At 40.7% G+C, this 21,318-nt stretch overlaps 1 protein-coding gene across 6 annotated transcripts in view; it reads right to left on the bottom strand.

Annotated features, from left to right (window-relative positions):
• The window catches only part of DAAM2 (dishevelled associated activator of morphogenesis 2), a 202,906-nt gene that overhangs the window by 27,414 nt on the left and 154,174 nt on the right, over positions 1 to 21,318 (bottom strand). For 5 of the 6 annotated variants that reach the window (XM_031504232.2, XM_031504231.2, XM_077781857.1 and 2 more), the window contains 3 exons: positions 13,822 to 13,929; positions 11,114 to 11,146; positions 7,611 to 7,717 (listed from right to left, as the gene is read on the bottom strand). In XM_031504232.2, coding sequence (XP_031360092.2) covers positions 7,611 to 7,717; positions 11,114 to 11,146; positions 13,822 to 13,929 — 248 coding nt within the window. The remainder of the gene's footprint in view (positions 1 to 7,610; positions 7,718 to 11,113; positions 11,147 to 13,821; positions 13,930 to 21,318) is intronic. The other variant, XM_031504234.2, reaches the window with a different exon arrangement.

Here is a 21,318-nt window from a genome sequence, read left to right as displayed (position 1 = left end):
AAAAAGCTTTATTTTTACAGACAGGAAATATTAATAAATATAAGAAACTTAAAATATTTTAATATTACCCAATATAACCAACAGCTGGAAACTAAAATGTGAATCAATAGGTATTTGAGACCTTGTAAGTATTACATCTCTGAACTAACTGCTAATTGAATTGTGTTCCAAGTTGGTCATCATGTCATCTTTCCACAAGGTCTGATACCAGAAAACTGATACCAGCTAAGCAAGATAAAAGCTTCATAATTGCACCATGCTCAGATGAGATATAAGGATTAGCAGTTTTACAATTAAAAGGTTGGAAACTTTTTACTTCAGGTCATTAGTTTGACACTGGATGAAAACAGCAAACTTAAGTACATGAGGTTCTGCATAAAGCTCTACAGCCTCAATCAGAAAATGGAAGGGTTACTTTTGGCTTAAATAGTGATGTCCATGGCTGTGTGGCTCTGAACTGATCAAACACTGTGACCAGAGAAGGGCTGAAACTGGTGGCTGTGGGCCTGGTCCCTAAGAGACACATACAGACATGACCAAAGAATTCAGAGTCTGAAGTTTTTAAAGTGCTACATTTTGTTAATTATTTTTTTCTTTACAGAGCACCTTTGCATTTTCCAGAATCTGAAATCTGCAGATTAGGCTTAATTTGTAACACAGGAACAGTCTGTGAGAGGGAATGAAACAAAGCAGCCCATTTACACCAGAGTGGAGGGGTTTTGTTGCTACTTTCACAGAGTTTACAAAGAATAAGTGTGCATTTCATGTATTTTCCATGCAAACTACTGGAGCAGTTACTCACTGATCACCCATTACACAGTGGAAGTACCTCTGTGTGTGTTTGGGGATGCAGCAAACAGGACCAAATAAACAGGTTTGAGGTACATCAACACAAGGGTGTTGCATATATTACCCATATATTACCACTGATCTTACTGTCCTGTCCAGGAGCCCAGGGATTCCAAGGATTCTGTTTGCTGCCATTCATCAGCCTTAAATACACTTGAAAACATCTTCTGTTCAAAAATAATTGAGAGCCCCAAGGACAGAGAGTTATACAAACACTTTGATTTCTTGGATGACTCTGTGCCCCGCCAGCCATCAGCAGAAAAACATCTGGTTTGAATGGTTTAGCCCACAGTAGAGAAAAGCAGAAAGCTTGCCAGTTCCCTGCTGAGAAGCAGTTTAACTTGGTCACTTACAGGACTGCAATGGGGTCATGGTGCCTGCAGGTGTGCATCCTAGATTATTACCAATCTAATTACTAGTACGGAAGGATTTACAGCAGAACAATCTTACTCTTCCAAAACGGGCTCGTTCTTTTGGGACAGGATGCCTTTCAAAAGCAACAATGACACAAAACACAGATCTTCCAATTTACAAACTGAATAACCAGCCAAAGAATTGTTAATCAAGTGACTCTTCTTGTATTTTCAAAACTCATGCCCAGCCATGTAGCAAATCTTAAAGATGGCCAGCAGTAATGTGAAACAGATGTGCTGCTTTTAAACAGAAGCAGGTGAACTGATTAAAGAAGAACCTAAAGCAGATGCGTAAAATCTTTCCATTTAAAACTGAAAAGAGGCATCCCTCAGAGCCTAAAACTCATATGAGAGAGACAGCAAAATTAAAGTGGAATTATGGCCCAAAAATTTCCACTGAAGAAATTACATTTTGGTATCTATTGGAAAGCTGCAATGACTTTCTTACAAGCTTTGCAGATCCAGGCACTCTTCCTCCAGCTGCTGGAGGTAACTCAATTTGGAACAGCATACAATTCAAGCTGTAGTCCCTCTGCCTTATACTGCTTGCAGTCATGTATCTTGGAATCACGACACAGGAAGTAAATGTGACCAGAACAAAATGCAGTGCCCCTTTCCTCAGCTGCAGCACATTCATTCATAGCACAGATACTGCCTGTTTTTGTTCAGCAGGAGCCTGACACTGGCCAGATGAGGAAGGAAAAGGATCTTTACCCAGAGCACTCCCTCCTTCTTCCCTCACCCATACATCTGGTGGCAGTATATGGAAGTCTAACTGCTTGAGTCATCTTCAAGCAATGTTAAAGCTCAACAAGTACCAAATAACTTCTGATATGGTACTTAGCCTGCCTCCCTCTATCCCCTCTGGCGTCATAAATAATCTCTATTGACTCTGCAGAGTAATTCATCACTAATCTCCCCAGGACACCTCGACTGATTTAACACCAGCTTCACTTGCAGACATCAAGTGGTTTATTGTTTCGTCCTCTTGGAGAATGCTGGCAGCCTGACTCGGAACATGCCTGGGAGACATGTTGCAGTTTTACATCAACTTCCCTTACAGACACCCAGTGCTTGCTCATTTTTTCTCCTTAAATATACCCATTGATTTAACTCACTGTAACCTCCCCCTCTGTTTCTCCCTCCCATGAATCAAAGCAAAATGCTTGTCACTCATTAGCCATCTCCCTCTCCAAGGAAAAAGTGAGTTACATCATGAGCTTGTTCCTTGGCTCTTTCCTAGCTTTTGAGAAGGAGGCTTACTTTCCCACTAACAGAGAAATGGAGTTATGTTGCAGCTATGTTAAGTTCCCATACCACAGGGATCACAGACCCACTGTTCCTTTTACCTTGGAGAAGAGGATTGATTATCATGTATCAAGGACATTTTATACCTCCTACCGAACTACAGTGCTGCCAACAGCTGCCCACAGTAGTAGCTGTGACAGTGACAGGCACCGATTGACACTTAGCTATGTCCTAAGGCCAGTTAGCACAGCTCACCCAAATCTTAGCTTTTAGTGACTGCAGAATACTCCATCTCCACAAAGTCATTTCCCACAGGCTACTACTTAATTCACTCCCAAACTTTGTGACTGAGGCACAAGCCTTCTCTAACTCCTGAGCTCTCCTAAGGTTCTGTACAGCTCCCAAACTGCAAGCTTTTCAAATATCTACATTTTGGGAATACTAATTGTCACTACCCCATAAAGGCCTCCTCTCAGAAGCAGCATTCAGGAGGCAGGCTGTTCTAACTGCACATTCAGCCAGAAGACAGAAAGATGCAACCACTCTTTCCACATCCTCTTATCTCAGTTGCCCACTCATCTATTAGTGAAGACAACAGTGTTTTATCCTTTGTGGCACAACAGCTGGGACATTTTACTAGGTACATCTTACACCATTATACCAACGTATTAGGGGAAAAATATCCACCAGTGCATTTCAGAACAGCACTATGAAAGTATTCTGGCAAATATAGAAAAAAACAGGCTTTTTTTTGTTGTTCTCCTTCAGCAAAAGCTTATGAGTAAACAAGCAACATTGCATTCAAATACTCTCAATTACCTTCCAAGAAGGATCTGGAGCTATCTTTCTGAGCCAAGAGGAGTAAAGCAGGACCAAATATGGGAATCCCCAAATTACCATGAGATATCGATGAGGCAGTGGTTCATCTTTTATCACAACCCTACCTTTAGGTTCCTAGTTGTGATCTCAGACAGGATGGCACTAACATGTTCAGTCTGCCTTGGAGTATGGACTCAGTATAGCAGGTAAAGCCATTTGTTGTGGACCTTTATTTAAAGCAAAAAAATCACTCCAGGAACCCAGCAGGCACTGGTTACTGCCCAGTGTTTTTCAATACAGCACACTGAGAACAGGATGCTGAGTCCAATCAGCTCTTTCTATATCAAGATATGATCTGTACCCCAGAATTCTGATTCATACTTCATCTGCTTGAAATTTACCTTAAAACAAGGGTGAACACTGAATTGTCACATGGCAGAAAGACACACAGGGACTGGGGCAGTGCAAAGAGACTGACATTGGCTGAATAGCTTGTCCCCTTAATGTCTCAACTGAAAGAGTTTAAAAGCACTGAGGAGGCACAGTGATGTGAGAAAAATAGTTTATCTCTTTTGTAATCTCATTGGAAATTCTGCCCAAGCCTTTTTTCTTCTCCCTGACTGATGTTTGAATTGACAAAGCCACAAACATTTAATAAACCTGCCTGCTAGTGCCTGTCTAATGTCACATTCACATTTAAAACTATTCTTGTGTAGTCAGATTCTGCTTTCTGCTACTACTGGTTTTATGACATTTTGCCAGCACTCCTACCATTTCTACCCTCTTGAGAAGGCTGCTGCTGACTCACTGAGCTACAGAAATAACAAACTCATCACATTATTCAGAACAACACTGACAATTATTTTGCTGGATTTCATGCAAAATAACGTGCATAAAGAAGTTCCGTAAGTATACATTCGGCCTTCTTCCAAGCAAGATGTCTCAAATAACTGAATCTCTCCAGAGCATTTCTCAGGGCAAGACAGTGAACAATACATATCTTGGGCATATTCTGCAAGAACATTTAAAGAAAGGGCACTGCAAAAACAGAGCAGTAAACATAATATCAATTACTTAAAGGTAATGAAGGCAGGGAGAAGCCATAGTAGTGAAAGATCAGAGAAATTTCCAGCTGCTAGGTGAAAGCAGGGAAACACGGGCATCTGGGATGACTCTTCCAGACCACACAAGTCTGACAACAGAACCCCAGCCGGAGAAAACTCAAGACATCAGGAAATTCATGGGAGATAGCAGATTTCCAGTGTGACATAAGCAACTGCATGTTTGAAACACCATTAAGAAAGCTAAATTTGAAGTTGGTGGGTGCCTGAACTCACTACAAACAGATGGTTCCATGTCCTGGTTGAACTATGGCCTACTGGAAGTACTGTGAGAGAAACTCATCTTATGCTTTTTTAAGCCTTTGAAGATGGCCTGTGGAACACAGCTTCAGTTTAGATCCATCAGACTCTATTAAACAGAGACATTTTAATCCTTTCTTTGCGGGAAAAGTGAAAGATGCTACTATTAAGTAGTTGAAAGAGATATCTTTGTATGGAAATAAAGATGAGATTGGGGAGGAAGGTTTATGAATTTGTTAGATGTCAGCAAAAATCAACTAGCAATTCAATTTTCATCTCTTTTCAACCTACCATGCAGCAGTCTCTCTGCAAAAGAAAGCAAGAGACATCTATTTCTCACTCTTGATAGGTTTTGGCTTGTTGGACCATATGAAATATGAGCTCTGCCTGACCCCTTCTAACACAGTGTTAGTAAAACAAAAACATTTGAGTAGGGGAGGGAAAGAAAACCCAACCCATGCAGCTATTTTACTTTAAAGGACATGATGGTTTAGTGTAAACAAAGGGGGAATAAACTACAGGGATATGTGCACATTAAGAGTCAATTAGAAACAGCTGTTGGCAGATACTGTGGCAACCTGAAATCTGGGGCTGCAGCTGGGTTGCCCAAACTTTTGTTTGTCACCAGTTTTAAATCCCCTCTCACTGCATGTGTGTGCACATTCCCGTGCACGTGTATGAGGCGTGCTGTAGGAGCAGCAAGTGCATGGCAGCAATGCAGTGCAGGGATGATTTGGCTGTGTCCCTTCTTCAGGGTCTAACCTCAAGGAGGAAGACATGGTAATGAAAAAACCTGCAAAAGGGTTATAAAGCCCTTTCAACTATTGTCTGAAGCCATTCCTCCCAATTTCTGTCTTTAATATTAGAACCATACTTTTTGCACGAACTGCAAAAGAAGAGGCAAGAATGTAAAGGTGTTATTTTAGCTCCCAAAGGTTTTTGCTTTTCTGGTTGCATTTAGAAGAGAAGTTTGGGGAGGAATACCAATCCTGGGCCAACCTGAGCAATATTTCTGATATTCTGGGTGTAACATTATCTGTTATAAACATTAGATTATCGAAGCCAGTGGAATAGCCCTGGCAGGTGGTGTTTCCAATTCCACAGCAGCACAGTTAACGGAGCACAGTGCAAACCTGCAGGCTCCATAGGGACACCGCAGTCTCCAAATCTCTATCCTCCATCTGAGACCTGCTAACAATAAGAGCAGGATGTTTCCTAGTGAAGAAGCTGACAGTCACAAAACACAGTTTTTCACCTCTGGTTTGAGTCCAGACATGCAGTTCAAGGTGCACTAACTTCATGGCATGCCTGGAGTGAACACATACCATGTACCTTGAAGTGCAAGGTTGACGCTTCAATGACCCTGCTGCTGCAGGCAGCAAAAAGAAAGACAAAACACAGAAACTGTCCCTTCTCTCTTTCTGTATGGAGAGGATTCATCTCAGATAAGATTGCCCTGACTTGCACAGCAGAGGAGGTGAATGTTGAAAAATATCCATTGCTGCTGTCCGCATTTGTTTTGGAGACAGAAGACTTTTACAAATAAATATCTAGTGCTATACCAAGTCATGAACCACCTTCCTGGATCCTCCTTGGCCCAGCCAACTGAACACATGATGTTACCACTTCCAGGAAATGTTCCACCTGTTTACAGAGTTAATGTGAACCCCAGACACAATTCAATAGGCCCATCAAACAGCATGAAAATCCTGGTGCCCTTATTCTTCCCCATCCCTCTGCCCCAGCCTCAACCAGCTGCTAACACCAGCAAAGACATGTGTTGGCACCTGCTGCAGAGAGAGAAATGTAAGCCTTTTCTCAGTGAAGGTTTGGATAGTGGGAGTCCTGCTGACATGCAGGCTAATGCCACATAATGAGAGCCTCCACAGGTTTCACTAGCAAGGGAAAGAACTCACTCCATTCCTGGTTGTCTGGCTGCAACCTTGCTTTAACTATTAGCTTGCTAGAGCAGATAAGCCTCACATCCGTATTTTCTACAGTCCAATGAAACACTTTTGCCACTCAGCACTGTCACAGTTTTGTCAGGTTTTGTCTCCAGCCTTGCTGCCCTTGCTCTGGTAGGAAAGGCAACTTTCTTAGTTTGATCAGTGTCTGCACAAATCTGATAGTGACAGACCTCAAACCCAGCAGTCATGTTTGTAGAAAGACATGAAAAAACATAGAGGGCCCTGATGTCACTTCATTTGAATGCTTTAGTCACTTCAGGAATACACAAAGGCAACTCTTGGCTTCAAAAACTTAATTTACAAATAGAAGACTTAATTCTTCATGGAATATTCTGGTTTGGAAGGGACCCACAGGGATCATTGAGTCCAACTCCTTAGTAATTGGCCCATACAGGGATTTAAACCACAACCTTGATGTTATTAGCACCATGCTCTAACCAGCTGAGCTCATCTCAGGGTCTTGAATACAAATGCCTGTGTTTACCACTGTCTTCACCACAAGTCAAAAATGAACATCACACTCAGCTCTGCTGTATTCCAGCATCTGTATTCCAGGGAGATGATCAGAGAGCAATATTTAGAAAGAAACACAGAGAACAAAGACAAATGACAACATGGGGGACACATTACTTAGAGTGAAGTGCAAGAACTGCCAAAGAGCTGCTTTAATCTACCAATGAGTATTGATCACTTTCTGATGAGTCTTCAGATAGAAGCTGATGACCACCTGTTTGACACACAAAACGTGTGTGTGTGGATATTTTTATTAAGTGAGACAACATGTATGAGAAACATGCTTTTATGACACTGTAAGAGAGGTTTATCTGAGGCTGTGCAGGTAATAACAGCAGCTCTAGTTGGGAAAAGAAACACATCCATTTGTTTAATTTCATCTCCTCTTGCCTCTGCATTGATCACGGCACACCCTGTGAGCTAAGGCTTAGCACACTTACTTGGAAAGGAGAATGACACAATTCTGGGCCCTCCGGCCATCAATCACGGAGAGCTCTTTCACCTTTCGTGTGGAGAGGTAAAGGTCTTCTGTTGAGCCCATTTCTTTCTGCATGTATTGCAAAAGGGAGGGAAAACAATCAGGATTATGCTTCTCACTCCAGACTGATAGCTCAGTGTACTGGACAAACCCATCCCAACCTAGAAAAATCCACCCCCGTGATAAGAAAAGGAGACAAAGGCAGAAAGCATGGGAGTAGATCCTGTGTTACTAGACAAACAGAAATCCTTCGTTAACATCTTAGAAACTCATCTTTGATCCCAAATACTGGACCTGATTCTGACCGATTGGACTTGCTCTACCATTACGTTATGTTAGTGTGAAAAATGGACACATATATGATGAAGTTCACTGGTGTCACAGCATATCCTTGAGCAGATGCCTCCTCCAGGGGTTACACAGCATTCTTGAAAGGCTGCAGTACAAAAATTAAAACCCCTCCTCTTATGTCTTATGGCTGCCATTGGACCTGACCAATCCATCCATGAGAAATGCAAACAGTAGGGTATGAAGGTGTTTATCTTACTAAATATATCTTACTAAATGGTAAAAATCTACTTTGAAACTATCTTCTCTTTTAAAAACTAATTCATACATTTAATCACACAGAAATCACCCTTTTGCAAAGTTGTCTGTATAACCCCACTGTCATACTCATCACCTGAAAAAAAAAAATTGAAAATCCAGTCCATTCATCATAACACACAGATAAAATATTTGCAAACTCAGTCTGACCATCCAGTTTTTATTTTCCCAGCTCACTGTTGCAGGAACCATTCAAAAAATGCCTTTTCATGTCATCCATATCTGATCTCTGTCCATGGAAAAGAGTTTTCAATCTTACAGGATGAATTACAAGCTCTGAGTGTTTGATATCAGTAATAATTAAGTGTGGCACGGGTGCAAAAGTAAAATTTTAGGATTCCAGATTAGAGGTCCAAAGGGGACAAGATGGAGGAAATTGGGTGTGTCTTGTCCTTTTTCTCTTTCTCCATGCCCTCCATGTTTCACTGTGGTGTTGGCATTTTTCTGTTGGTTCAGGCTGAGGACACACTGTCCAATGTAGGTGACAGATATTGGCACGTTATTGTAAATCCAGCCCAGGGAGTTTCTGGTATTTAATGTTTGTAACATCCCACTGAGGGCAGAGCCCCACACACTGCCCTGCAGGACAGAGCTGGGCAGGGCAGCAGAACATGTGAGAGATAAACAGAATAAACAACCTTGGAACCAGCACAGACCAATTATGGCTTCTGCTTTGGCAATGGGGCAGAAAGAGACTTTCTACAATTTCAGAATCAACGATACCACAGATTCCGACAAGTGTAAATCAGAGGTTCATACTGCTAGTTGTCATTTCAGTTGTTGTTAGAGTCAGCTACCAATCTGTGCTGCTCCTGGATATACAAAGGATTCATGCAGCCATATCCAGAAGTGTTTCAGCGAGCCACCACCAATAGAAAGTGACATTTTTAAGCAGGTACAATGCACCAGCTGAAGACATGCACTCAGTAAATTCTTCTAGATGCGCCCAAAGCATTTAGCTTGGCAAAAAAAAAATTGCAATGTTACTCAATATATCAAATAATGTTTCCAAAAAAGGCAAAAATGTCATTGGATAAATTTATTATTTCTGAGAGAATAAGCAACAATACCAAAAAGAGGAGTGTCCCCAGTATAATCTGGCATGTAGAAATTTGAAAGTTTTTTTACGTTTGCTCAGTTTGTGGGCAGGAAGACAGGGGAATATGGAGATGGGCAGCTGTTGAATGGACGAAAGCTACTTGCTGGTCTGTGCTCTTGGTTTAAAAGCGTCACTGTTCATCACTAGCTAATATTTGCAGACAAGGACACCTGGATAGTGACAACCAGCACCCACCCCAAAAGAAAAAAAGTTTTGGCCTTTGGCTATGTATGGGAGGTGAGGGTTTAGCCAGCTTTCTTTAAAGCCATCCAGCAGAATTGATATAACAGTGTCCATGCCATTTCCAATTCCCCAACCCACAGGGCTCAACACAAATGAATAACTTGAACTATTCAGACATGACCCATTCCTTGGTCATAAGGGCTAGACTCATCTAAAAATATATCTTCTTCAACTCATATTGAGGAGAGAGGTATTTATAGCTACTTGGAGTCGTGTGTAAGCAAAAGCAGATGAAGCCTCAGGTTTTACCAAAGCCAGATTCCAAGCTTAATACAAGGAAAAAAAAAAGCATATGGACTACCCATAGTTTCTCAGACACAGAAAAAGAGGAGCAAGGAGGCAGTGGCAACTAGCTTTTGTAAGAGAGCCCAAGCCCTGAATGAAAGAACAGCTGGAGTTGGTGTCAGCCTGACAGACAAGATGACTTAAGTTCTATGCTATCATCCTTTACTGACTTCTCACCTGGGATAACATCATGTTATGTGCTACAAAGAGTATTTCAGATTTGATATTTTAGTTGCAAATTCAGAACTCAGGTGAAATTTCAGTAATGAAATGACTATACATGTAGAATATGTTAATCACCTCGGTACCTTGTTTCAAATACAACTTTATTTTGATTAGCTGAAGACCCGTACCATGGCAGCACCCTAGTTTCTGGCAATTATCAATACTTCAGAGAACTACATCTACCATATTGATTTGTTTTGATATGGCGCCATGTTAACCTCCCCAGCATGGCAAAAGCTGTGACTAGACTTCCCAAATACAGTTCCCTGTATGGAAGCTTCACTTCTCCATGGTGAGAACTAATTTCTTCTGAAACCACCACAGACACTTATAATCATATCTGAACAATCCTTTCCTGATAGCATCACTTTTACCAAAGTTGTTACCAAGAATTTTGCTTGAGAGGTAGCCAGTTTAAAGACATGCATAATCCACTATTTCTATCAAAACATGATTTTAATCTTTTGCTGAACTTTCTGAGGGTTTCAGCTGCCCATTTGAACTCTTCTGCCCCTCAGATGGCATAAATCCTTCTGCCAAAGTACCCAGTTCTATGCAAATAAATATTTCCTTTATCAGAAAGTCTGTGGCTTAGTAAGCGCATCTGAAGACTTCAGTACTGTTCAAAGCAGACAGAACAGAAATAGGAACACTGGGAAAAAAGGCTCCCTGAGAGACCCTTTTGTTCTCCTCTCAAGATAGTAATACTTTGGTTAAGGTAGAGTTCACACTGACATTCTTTTTTGTCCCTGGTCTTTTTTCCTCAGGATCATAAAAAAAAGGACTACAGACACCAGCAGCGAGATACAAGCAAGTGAAAAAACAAGGACTACCTTCCAGCACAGAAATAATACAGTTAATAGAATTATTTGTACCACCTTCCCCATCAAGAAAGCAGAGTGCAAGGGCATATGAAAGAGTAGCATGAGCTGTGACCCCATAAAGGCATGGTCCAAGACGTGCCCTTCACACACATGGCAAGAGGATCAGCAGACAATGATACTCACCTGCTTACAGGAGGAGGGGTTAGTTAGCAGGTCCTATGCAGGCAGCAGTCACAAATAACGAAGAGGGAAACATGCCAAAAATTAGCACAGAGAAAGATACCAAGTTTAACAAGGCAGCTGAATTTAGACACACACTGTTTTCTAAGAGCATATAATGCTTAGCAAGTAATACTGGCCCAGATGGTTCAAAGGTATTTCAGCATTTCTTTGCATATTTTAAATCAGTAGATGTCATGGAACTAAAAGTCCTAGGTCTTTTATGAAAATAATAATTTTGGTCTCCAAAGCATAAATCTTTTAGGTTTTTAAATATTAACTAGGATAATGCTTAAATACCTTTACAAATCCAGTCCAGAGCCTTACTAAAAGAACTGCTAAGGTTATAACTTGAGGGCCAGTTCTCCTCTCCCGATGCATAGGCACAGTTTGTGGGTATTAACAAATATAACAAGCAACAACTTGTTTCAATGGCACATCATACCCTTTAACAACAAGTATTTTGAAAGCACTCAGTCACCACCAAAGAGGCGGAACAGCACTTCTGGAAGACAAATTTCAACTATTTCATGACTTACTCATTACTCCAGGAAAACACCAGCTATACTGAATCAAAAGGTCAATATTACACAGTAAGATTAGAGCATGGTCAAAAGACAAGTGTAAGAATACTTGGTCCAGCATTCTGTACAGTGGACAATTTTGCTTTCCCTCATAGCCACCAAAAAGGACACACTGGGCTTGAGAGAGGAGAAGAGACCCTCTGTCATTAAAATAATTAGAAAATAGAAAAACTGTTTAATATAAATGAAACTGGAAAAAACAAGAAGGTCATGTTAATAACAGCAAAGAAAGAAATGTCTTTATCTCTACACATTCAACATTTCAGATGCAAAAGAGCAGGGCTTTGCATTGACATTTTTCTTTACAGACATTTGGATGAAGTTTAAAAGTCACAAACCCAGAGTAAACACATACTTGGTCAGAGTGGAACATTTCCAAAAGTAAAGGAGGAAAAAAAATATGAACTGAAAAAATTCTCATAAAATTTTAATTCAAAAGCAATTTTTGTTGCCTGGTCTGAAAAAAAAAAAAAAAAAATTGATGAGAACTCGATGATTGGAATCCAGTTCACTATGAAGCAAGTATGGATGAACTAGGAAGTATCACGTAAAGTAACAACAACAAAATACTTATGGAGAAAAAGAATCTCCTAAAATAATGTAAAAACCTCGACAAAAGCTGTAAGGGCAGCAAGATGTCTAACTGCACAAAAATACAAGAAGCTTACATAAGTGTTACTCTAGTGTCTGGAGCCACTGTCATAAAGTGTGTTTAATGAGGATGGAACAGTACTGCTCAGAGACCCACGGAGGCAGGGGTAAGGGTCAGGTTAGTTTATGGCTGAATAGCTCAGGCTGCCTTCCAGTGATTGGTAACACAGTCATAAATATTATGATTCTAGCTGAGACCAGGACAGCTTTGGCTTTGGTTTTTGGGGACAAAAAGAAGCAAGGCTTTGCAAAGTCATTTCTAGTGAGGAAGCGGCAAGGTTTGCACCTGGAACATTGGAACAGGAGCTCTTGGGACAGGGTCCAAATTCAATCTCTTAACTGCACCAAAGCTTTGTGTGCCTTTCTTCCCTTCTGGGAACTAAGATCTTGTTTCAAGGAACGTGATTTACAGAAAGAGAAAGGGACCCACTGAAACAGCATCAGCTATTTGCAGAAGCAGAATGAGAAATTAAATCTCATCATGCAATGGTTAACAGCACATTCTTCACAGTTCACGTTATCCATGTGGCTGTGAACTCATAAATAAGAACAGTTATTCATTATGTTTATTGGATTAGATAGAAAAATAAAAGAGAGAAGGGAGAAGATGGAAAATCCAAAGACAAGGGGTTGGCTTGTTAATTTTAAAGTACTGAGTCAGTTAATGAAGTAGTTATCATCACTGAAAGGAATAATCATAAAGGTTGTTTATGGCAAATGGGTCTGTGTCTTTTCCTAAAACTTCAGAATAATGATCCAGTTCTGCTGCATACAAAACATTGAAAATATTCCAAAAGCAAAGGAAATGTGGGGGAGTTCAAGGAGTGAAAGTACAATCTGTCTGCTGCTAAATCTCATTCAGTGGAGATAGAAAGATTGAAAGTGACTTGCTTTCCAAGAAAAAGAGGAGGGAAAATAGACATTCTAATAAATGGTCACTTTTAAAGTATGCTGTTTGCTCTCTAATCTGTAATTCAGACTGATTCTGTCACCTAGCCAGTTCAGGCAGTTGGCTATTTAAGAAAAAACAGACAAAATTAAAGAGAGCTAATACAGTCACCTTGCTCTGTACTCAGGGAACTACAGCCTTTTTCCTCTGGATGAATGGGAGAAACAGGAAGTTTGATATACAAATATAAACGTAAAGCTCTGCAGCTTTTGGAAGTCAGTGGCCAATGACATTAACCAAAGCATTACCTGTTGGTAGGTGCTGTCTCCAAGAGCTGCCTGTGATATGAAGTATGTCCATATCAGAAGTTTAAACCCTGCCCCGAGTGTCCATCCCAACTTCTTTTTGTCTTCAGATTTTTTGGAAAGTGGCAGAGCATCGAGTGATGCAGACTGACTGTAGGTGGGCAAGGGCTCAGACCACTGTTGTGTATTCATTTCTCCTCCAGAAATTCAAGACAGAAAAGTTATGGAAGAGTTCACTCCTACCTGGTGCCTCTGATATGCGGAGAACATCTTTTCAAAATCTTCTAGATCCAGCACCTTGAATGCCTTTAAATCATCAATCTCATTCCAAATCGTGCCATGGATCCTCTCCTAAAGGAAAGGGCATATTTTAACTAGATAGCAAGGATAGCAAAAGTATTTAGCTAAGATCATCTAATCCCATTTGGAATAATAATTCTCTTCTACTCACTGGTCATGTTGCTATCTACTACTGTTGTCATTTTAGAGGACACATTTTGTTTCAAGAGTCAAAGGAGAAAAAATATTGTTTCATTTTGGGGTGTCTTTTTTTTTTTTTTTTTTTTTTGGTGTTTGTTTGGGTTTTCTTGCTTGCTGTTAAAATACTATTTTGTAGTTTTCATCACAGCAAGCCTCTAATGAAAAGGCACATTCCAAGACTAGCAGACCACATCTCAAGCATTATCCATGATCCCACAGCATATTTCCTTTCAAGAGTGGCCATCTGTCTAACACAAATGACTGTGGTCATGCTGAAAGGAGTGTTACCATCAAGAGGAAAAAGCTTAGGAAAAGCACTGATGCATGACAAACCCCAGACACATCTTCCCTTTTGCAAATTTATCCAGGTCCTTTTGTAAAGCTTAAAGGGTGTGTGGTTTTCATTATGTCTGCCTGTGAAAGTAGTTTATTATTTTATTTTACTTTTAAGCTTTTGAGTCTTTGAAGTCTAATTGTTTCCTATTACATTAACTCCCTTGTCTACATGAGGTCTTTGTCAAGCCAGATAGACACAAACTACACCCAGATCCCTGAAACAGCATCATTCAGGGTAACTGGAAATGTTCACAACCCTTTTGATGATACATTATCCTGAATGCCAGGAATCCTAGCTTTTTGGCAGATAATTAGCATGGAGGGAGACAGGCACAGAGAGAGGTTCTACTCCTACTTGCTGTCCACCAAACCCAGAACAAACAGGCTGCTGTAGTACACTAATTAACTAATCAGCAATCACCAAGTGAAGGTCTTGGGTCTCCTGCTGACATTCTCAGGAGAGATCTCCTTTCTGGCAGAGGACACAGATCAAACTACCTTCTCCTTCCTACTGACTTTTAAGGTACATCTTGTGTGGGACAAGCTTTGGGTGCTCTTCACACCACTGACACCACTATTCTTAGTTCATGTAGTTTAAAACATGTATGTTTATTGTACTTTATTAACTGCAAAAATAATGAAAATGCTGATTAAAAGGAAAAATAAATGGACAAAAAGACTTGCAAGGAAAGATCTAAGCAAATGCCAGGAGATGAAGAGCCAGAGCACTAGTGCAGAGAAAGCCAGGGACCAGGAGGAATAGCAATGAAACCCTCACACAGGTTCCAGCTCTGAAGTATCTGACTTGTACCTACACAGCAAAGTGCGTTAGCACTTCATTATCAGAACTAATTAGGAACAGGCTCTACTTCCCATTCAGAGTCATCAAAAGGAATGAGGGAAATGTGCTAAGCCACAAGGCTCAAGGAGCAAGGGAAAAAAAAACTGAGGAGGATAAAATGAGGGGGAAATCAAAGTGTGAAGTGTTCTGGAGAAAATTCCTGGCAGGGCAGACACTGTGGAGGAAAAGCAACACCCTTTCTCCAGAGGCAGCTGTGAGTGCCTGAGGGTAAGAAGGGGTGTCTGCAGTGCTGTTCACACTGAGTGCCTATCCTAGATGGGAGCAGCACCCATCCCTGAGCAGGCTCATCAATATCATTCCATCATCCCCTGCAATCAGTGTGGCTCTTCTTTCCATAGCAGGAAGAACATGTCACTGTGACACAGCAAACAAGTCTGGGAGGCTCATCTCAGACAAAGCAATAGGAGACAAAATTAATTTTCTTTTTATCCTAGCCCTGAACTCCACTGCCAATCTTAGCCAGAAGCATCCAGGCAGAGTGATCATTCTCATTCAATTTCCAAGCTGGCTTTGTAAAACATGAATTTTAAATCCTGAGGGTGTATTTGAAGCAGAGTAATTCTCTGAGTGTCTCACTGTTTCAGACTGTCCAATCAAACATTGAAATGGTAGAATATTTCTTGACAGGAGTCCTCAGAGTCATCACTGGGATAGAGCCCTAAGGATGCCAAAAAGCTGTATTTGGCAGAAGCTGGATGTGACTCAAGACAGCTACTCATGAGTCTTGCCCATCTACCTGTCCAGCTGCAAAAATCTCATGGGAGTGAGGTTTCCTCACTAATGGCAAGAACAGTGAAAATGTTCTACAGAACAGCCTAGTCTGAATGAACTGCAAAGGTGCCAAAACAGGAAATTCTGGGACTCAGAAGAGGACTGCAGAGAGTAGTTTTCCCCTGCTTTCCCAGGAAAACAACCCAGTGAAAATTATTCCAACTTCAATTCAGATTCATTTCAAAATCCAGGTTGAATCTGGTCCTGTACAGGATGGTTTGTATGCTACTTGTACCAGAAAGACAAATTCCAAAGCAGCACCTCTTGCAATGGTGTGCACAAACAGAACTTTGACCAAAGAAATCCCATTTTAGAGCTAATGTAATCAAAGAAAAATCAATGCAGGGAGAGGTATAAACAAGTTCACACTTGCAATGGGCCTGTCCCCTCTATTTCTACTATAACTCTGTCCTTGAAAATTTTCATGTTGCTGCCAGATAACTTCCTGGACTGAACTCTTGATACACAGTTTACACAGTTATGGATTAACTGGCTGATATTTCCTTGTCATCAGCCAGAGAAGACAGAGAATTTTAAGGGAAACAGACTTGCATAATGTGGTTGCTATGATAAATGATTCCCTCAGCATCATAAAAATATTTATGTTCCCTAAATAACAATTTAAAAATAAATTCTTTATTCCTTCTTTTCTTGTTTTTATTTCTCTGCCCCTAGAAATAAAAAAAAAATAAAGAAACTTAAAAAAAAAAAAGAAAGAGTAGTCATTTTGTCTGTAATGATTTTCTCTCCATTTTCATTTATTTGTTTATTCATTCTAGAAATCTACCAAGAGATGTGGTTCCTGTGCTTTGGAAAATTTTGGTCCACTTGGAAAAGCAAACCCTGTGAACTGTACTTCCAAGCATCCTCTAATGAAATGGTGACACATACCAGGTCAGGAAACATCTTATTATGAGAACAAGTACTGACAAGGCATTTTGCTCCATCAGGCTGAGTTTTTGGTATGTTGCATTTAATAATTCACTTGCTGTAGCAGTTGCATCATTCCACCTTTATGGTAAATCCCAGTTTGCTGATGGACAAAATGACATTAGAAAATGACAGCGTTTCATGGCACTACAAATCATATCAAGCTGCCCTCTGCTACATCTAAAGGATGATTTTATTCACTCTGATAGATAAATAATGATATCCTGGAAGGCATCAAAGTCCATCATGCCTCAGTAACTTCACAGCATGAGTGAAAACTTACAGTACTTTTGTCTGACCTGCAGGTTCAAACAAACCACAGAAATGATGAGTGTTCTGTGAATACTGGAGCAGGCAATTCTGCTTATTAGTAGGTTAATATTTGTTTATACAAATATTAACCAGAAAAGTGGAAGCAACTTAAAACTTTAATTGACAATTCCACTATGAATCTGAAAACTGATATGAATAAAGCACAAGGCAAACAATTTTCAAAACTTTTCTCTTAATATTAGATCATTTCTTCAGTGTGAGAAAAATCCACTTCAAGCAAAAGGTGTATTTTTTGGCCTGTTTTTAAAGCAAGATAGCTATTTTATTTCATTGTAGGCCTAGGCACCACCACAGCTATTATGAGTAGCTTCACAATGAAATTTTGGAGAACTCTATCCATTAACTTTGACTCTCTAGCAGCAGTCCATCATTTTATGCCATAAACCTCAGTCTGCTTTCAGGAAAAAATTCCAGAAATCAGAATCATTGATAACATTATAGAAACATTTTTTTAAAAAAAATGAGTGTCAATATGAACATTTTGTGTTTATCTGACTGATTTGGGAGATTGGGTTTGGTAGTTTTGATTAGTTTTTCTGTGTGTGTGTTTTGAGCTTTTTTAAAAACTCCTATGTGGAATGTAGAACAAACACCTTTCTTATGAAACTATTCCAGTCAGGTCTATTTAGGGCTGGCTAAAGAAAGCCTCTCCCTGACATCAGTGATGAGAGTTATTACCAGGACACTTGATGGGAAGCTGCTTCTCCAGCCATGAGACAAGAAGCAGACCAGTTGAAAGCTGACTTAATTTATTCTGAGAACTTCAAATCAGTATGTTTATATTTAACAAATAGGTAACTATTAATCCATAGTTCCAATTTTCTTGAAACTAGTCCATTGCTTGGGTTTACCATAAATGTTTGGTCCCTGATTGACCTTTGGTGTTGTGTAAAGCCCAGAGTGACAGAGCATTGCTGCCCAGAAACAAAGAAAGGAATCCTTCCAGGATTTTACATTGGTTATATTGCAGTATCTTTTTCTTAAAAAACAGAGACCCTTGGCACCAGCACTAGTGTAGTGCTGCATGAATGGAATTCAGAAACAATGCTACAGTGTTGTATGAATGGAGCTGTGGTGTGGAAGGGCTTCATCAGAACTCGGCCCATCCAGGCATCTAAATGTCTTTGCCACTGGTCATTAGCTTACATTAAAACCAGCACAAAGTCCTCAATTCTCCATGGAAATTAGTGGGCTGTTGGAGTTTCCTTCTTAGAAGCACAGATCCTTTCCAGTCAAACCTTTTTTTTTGTGGTGCCCATGGGAACTGTGGACAATCTGTCATTGTCAACTGCTAAGAGCCTGACTATATTTGATATTTCTCCTAACACCCAACAGCTCAGTTCTTTTCTTCCAAGACAAAATCAGCATTGGACAAAAAAGGTGTCATATGAATTTGCCCTGGAGAACAGCCTTGATTCCACTACTGAGAAATTATATTGCAGACAAATCCTTCTCAGCCAGTCTTGTCCACACTCCTGGTGGCCTCTTTTGGCTTTCCCTCATCCCTCAAGGCAGGCTGCATGGACAGAGAGGAGTTTGCTCCCATGTGGGCTGCCTCAGTCATCTTCACACTGACCTGAAAAATCTCCTGAGAGAGATTCTGTACTAATTGCTTAGAGAAAGGTGGTCTAAACAGTATGCAGAGATACCTAAGAGCTGAATATTTGACCTACTTGCAGGCCTAACTTTACGTACAGCTGTTTCCAATGATGTCTTCCCTCACCTTGCTGTGTTTCATGTATTGTTCCTCAGAATGTTTTTGTGGAAGAAAAGTGTTCTTGTGAACTGGAAGTTAAACCCTACCACAAACCACAAAAATACTTTTGTATTTTTGTATGTGCACACTTCCAAGCCTCAGTTTCCCAGGCTCAAAAACTTGAGATGAGCTGCTCCCAGACATTTGCTTGTTTTGAGTCCTCACTCATTCCAGTCTGGCTATGCTGACAGCTCAGTTCAGGAGAACACCACAGAGTGCAGCAAAGGTAACGAAAGGCACGACAAGACCCATCCAACCTACTCATGACTTTGTGCTCAGAGGACTCACATCCATGGGAATAGAAAGATACCAAAGCAGGAAATCTAGGATAACTGAGGAAGATGACCAAAACATATCAGCTTCCCCAGCAGTCAGTGAAATTAAATAACTCCATAACAAAGTGCAACCCAAGTAACAACATGAGCCACCTGTACTGACACCACAGCCTCTGCCATTTTGCAGAAACCATACCAGGTTCAAAACACTAACACTGGCAGCCACTCCAAGATGAAGGCCCTACCTTCTTCTGTCCCCTTTCCCAACTATTTTGCCTTCCTCAAAATAGTGTCTTTTAGCCATCTCACCACCCAGGTCTTCAATTTTATTAGCACAGCTGCCTTCACTCTTATCCAGAGGGCAAGATAAGCCTACAGTTACTGTACACTAAACAGAAACACCTGTGACTCTCTCTTTTTCATATAAATTCATATATATATATATATATATATATATATATTAGCTATTATTTCTTTTCCTCAGAGCACTAAGTTCCATATTCTGCAAAGGAAAATAAATCCTCGTCCTTACATTCTCTCCCACACCCCCCACGTGGCCTTGACAGACAAGCACAGACGGTCCAGCAAATATTTCACTTCACTTTATTTTAAAGAAAAGGGGAGAGGGGGAGAGAGAATTCTTGTGGCATTCCAGAGGTCCCTGGACACTCATTCCAAATGCCGGAGTTGGGCCCTGGGTGAATTTCAGTCTAAAAGAGAACCTGGGTTTCTAGGCAGAAATCCAAACTCAACACAAACACTTTTTTTCTTTCTAAATCAGTTAAAAAAATTAAGACCTAAAGAGAAGGGGAGGGAAAAGAAGAAGGCAAAAAGAGAGAGAAGGAAGAGAGAGAAGTGAAGGGGAAGGAGACACAACCGAAGTAGGAGAAGATGAGTGCAACAGGAAGAATCCGAGTCCTCTGATGTTTTTTTTTTTCTTTTTTGCCAACCTATAGACCGTTCTAATGATTCAAGGAGAAAGGCAGCTTCCCTCATGGTCATGAACAAACAGTGAGGAGAATCAGGACACCATTTTCTCCTTGGTGATAGCTCTTGCCAGAGTAGAGCTGGCTGTTTTTCCAGATGGTTCTCACCATGTTTTGCCCACATTGCCTCTGGTCACCTGTTAGAATGCAAAATGTCCCTCAGACATTTTTGGAGGTTCCAGGTCCAGGTCAGAAGCATTTGAGATCCTGGCAGGCAGCTGGAAACAGCTGTGATTTTGGGTTTGAACCATGGAATGGTTTACCAACCTTGCAGGAAGAACAAGAAGTCACAAAAGTTTAGATATTATAGTAGAAGTAGTCACAAAGTAGAGGGAAGAAATTTTGAGTGCTGTACAGGGGGGGTTTAAGTCCTGTACAGGGGGTTTCTGTTTTGCACATGGGGGTCAGAGGTTTTGAGATGGAGGGATTTGGGCCTGCCCTGTCCTCCCTCTTTCTTCTTCCTTACCTCCATGTTCTTGGTGATGTTGGCACTCACAGATCGGTTTAGAGTAGAAAGGCACCATTTAATATAGGTAATAGGCATTGGGGAAAAACTATAAACATGTAACATGTAATGTACCATATAAAAGATAGAAAAGCACCATTTAATATAGGTAATAGGCATTGGGGGAAAACTGTAAACATGTCACACGTAATGTACCATATAAAAGAGAGCAGCAGCCCTGGGCAGGGAGAGAAGAAGCAGTCGGGGTCAGAGAGGATGTCAGGGTGTGTGTGTGCCTCTGCCTGAGCTGTGAGCAAACCACAGCAGCCCAAGAAGAAAATCTTTTAGATAACTTGCAATAAACAACCTTGAGACCGAACAACAAGAGACTGCTGAGCATTTCTTTGGAAGCACGGGTTGGAGGAGAGACTTTTCCACCACATGGAGCCACCCTGACCTAGGGTGAGCTCCAGCAGTCACCCTTTTCCCTGGTGTACAAGTGAGGGCAGCTCCAGCACACCATTCCTGGAGATGTGCAGCTCTTTCTCACGTATTCAGCCCCACAG

This window comes from Lonchura striata, chromosome 3 (assembly GCF_046129695.1).
Source record: "Lonchura striata isolate bLonStr1 chromosome 3, bLonStr1.mat, whole genome shotgun sequence".
Classification (NCBI taxonomy): domain Eukaryota; kingdom Metazoa; phylum Chordata; class Aves; order Passeriformes; family Estrildidae; genus Lonchura; species Lonchura striata.
This window is presented reverse-complemented; position numbering and strand designations above follow the sequence as displayed.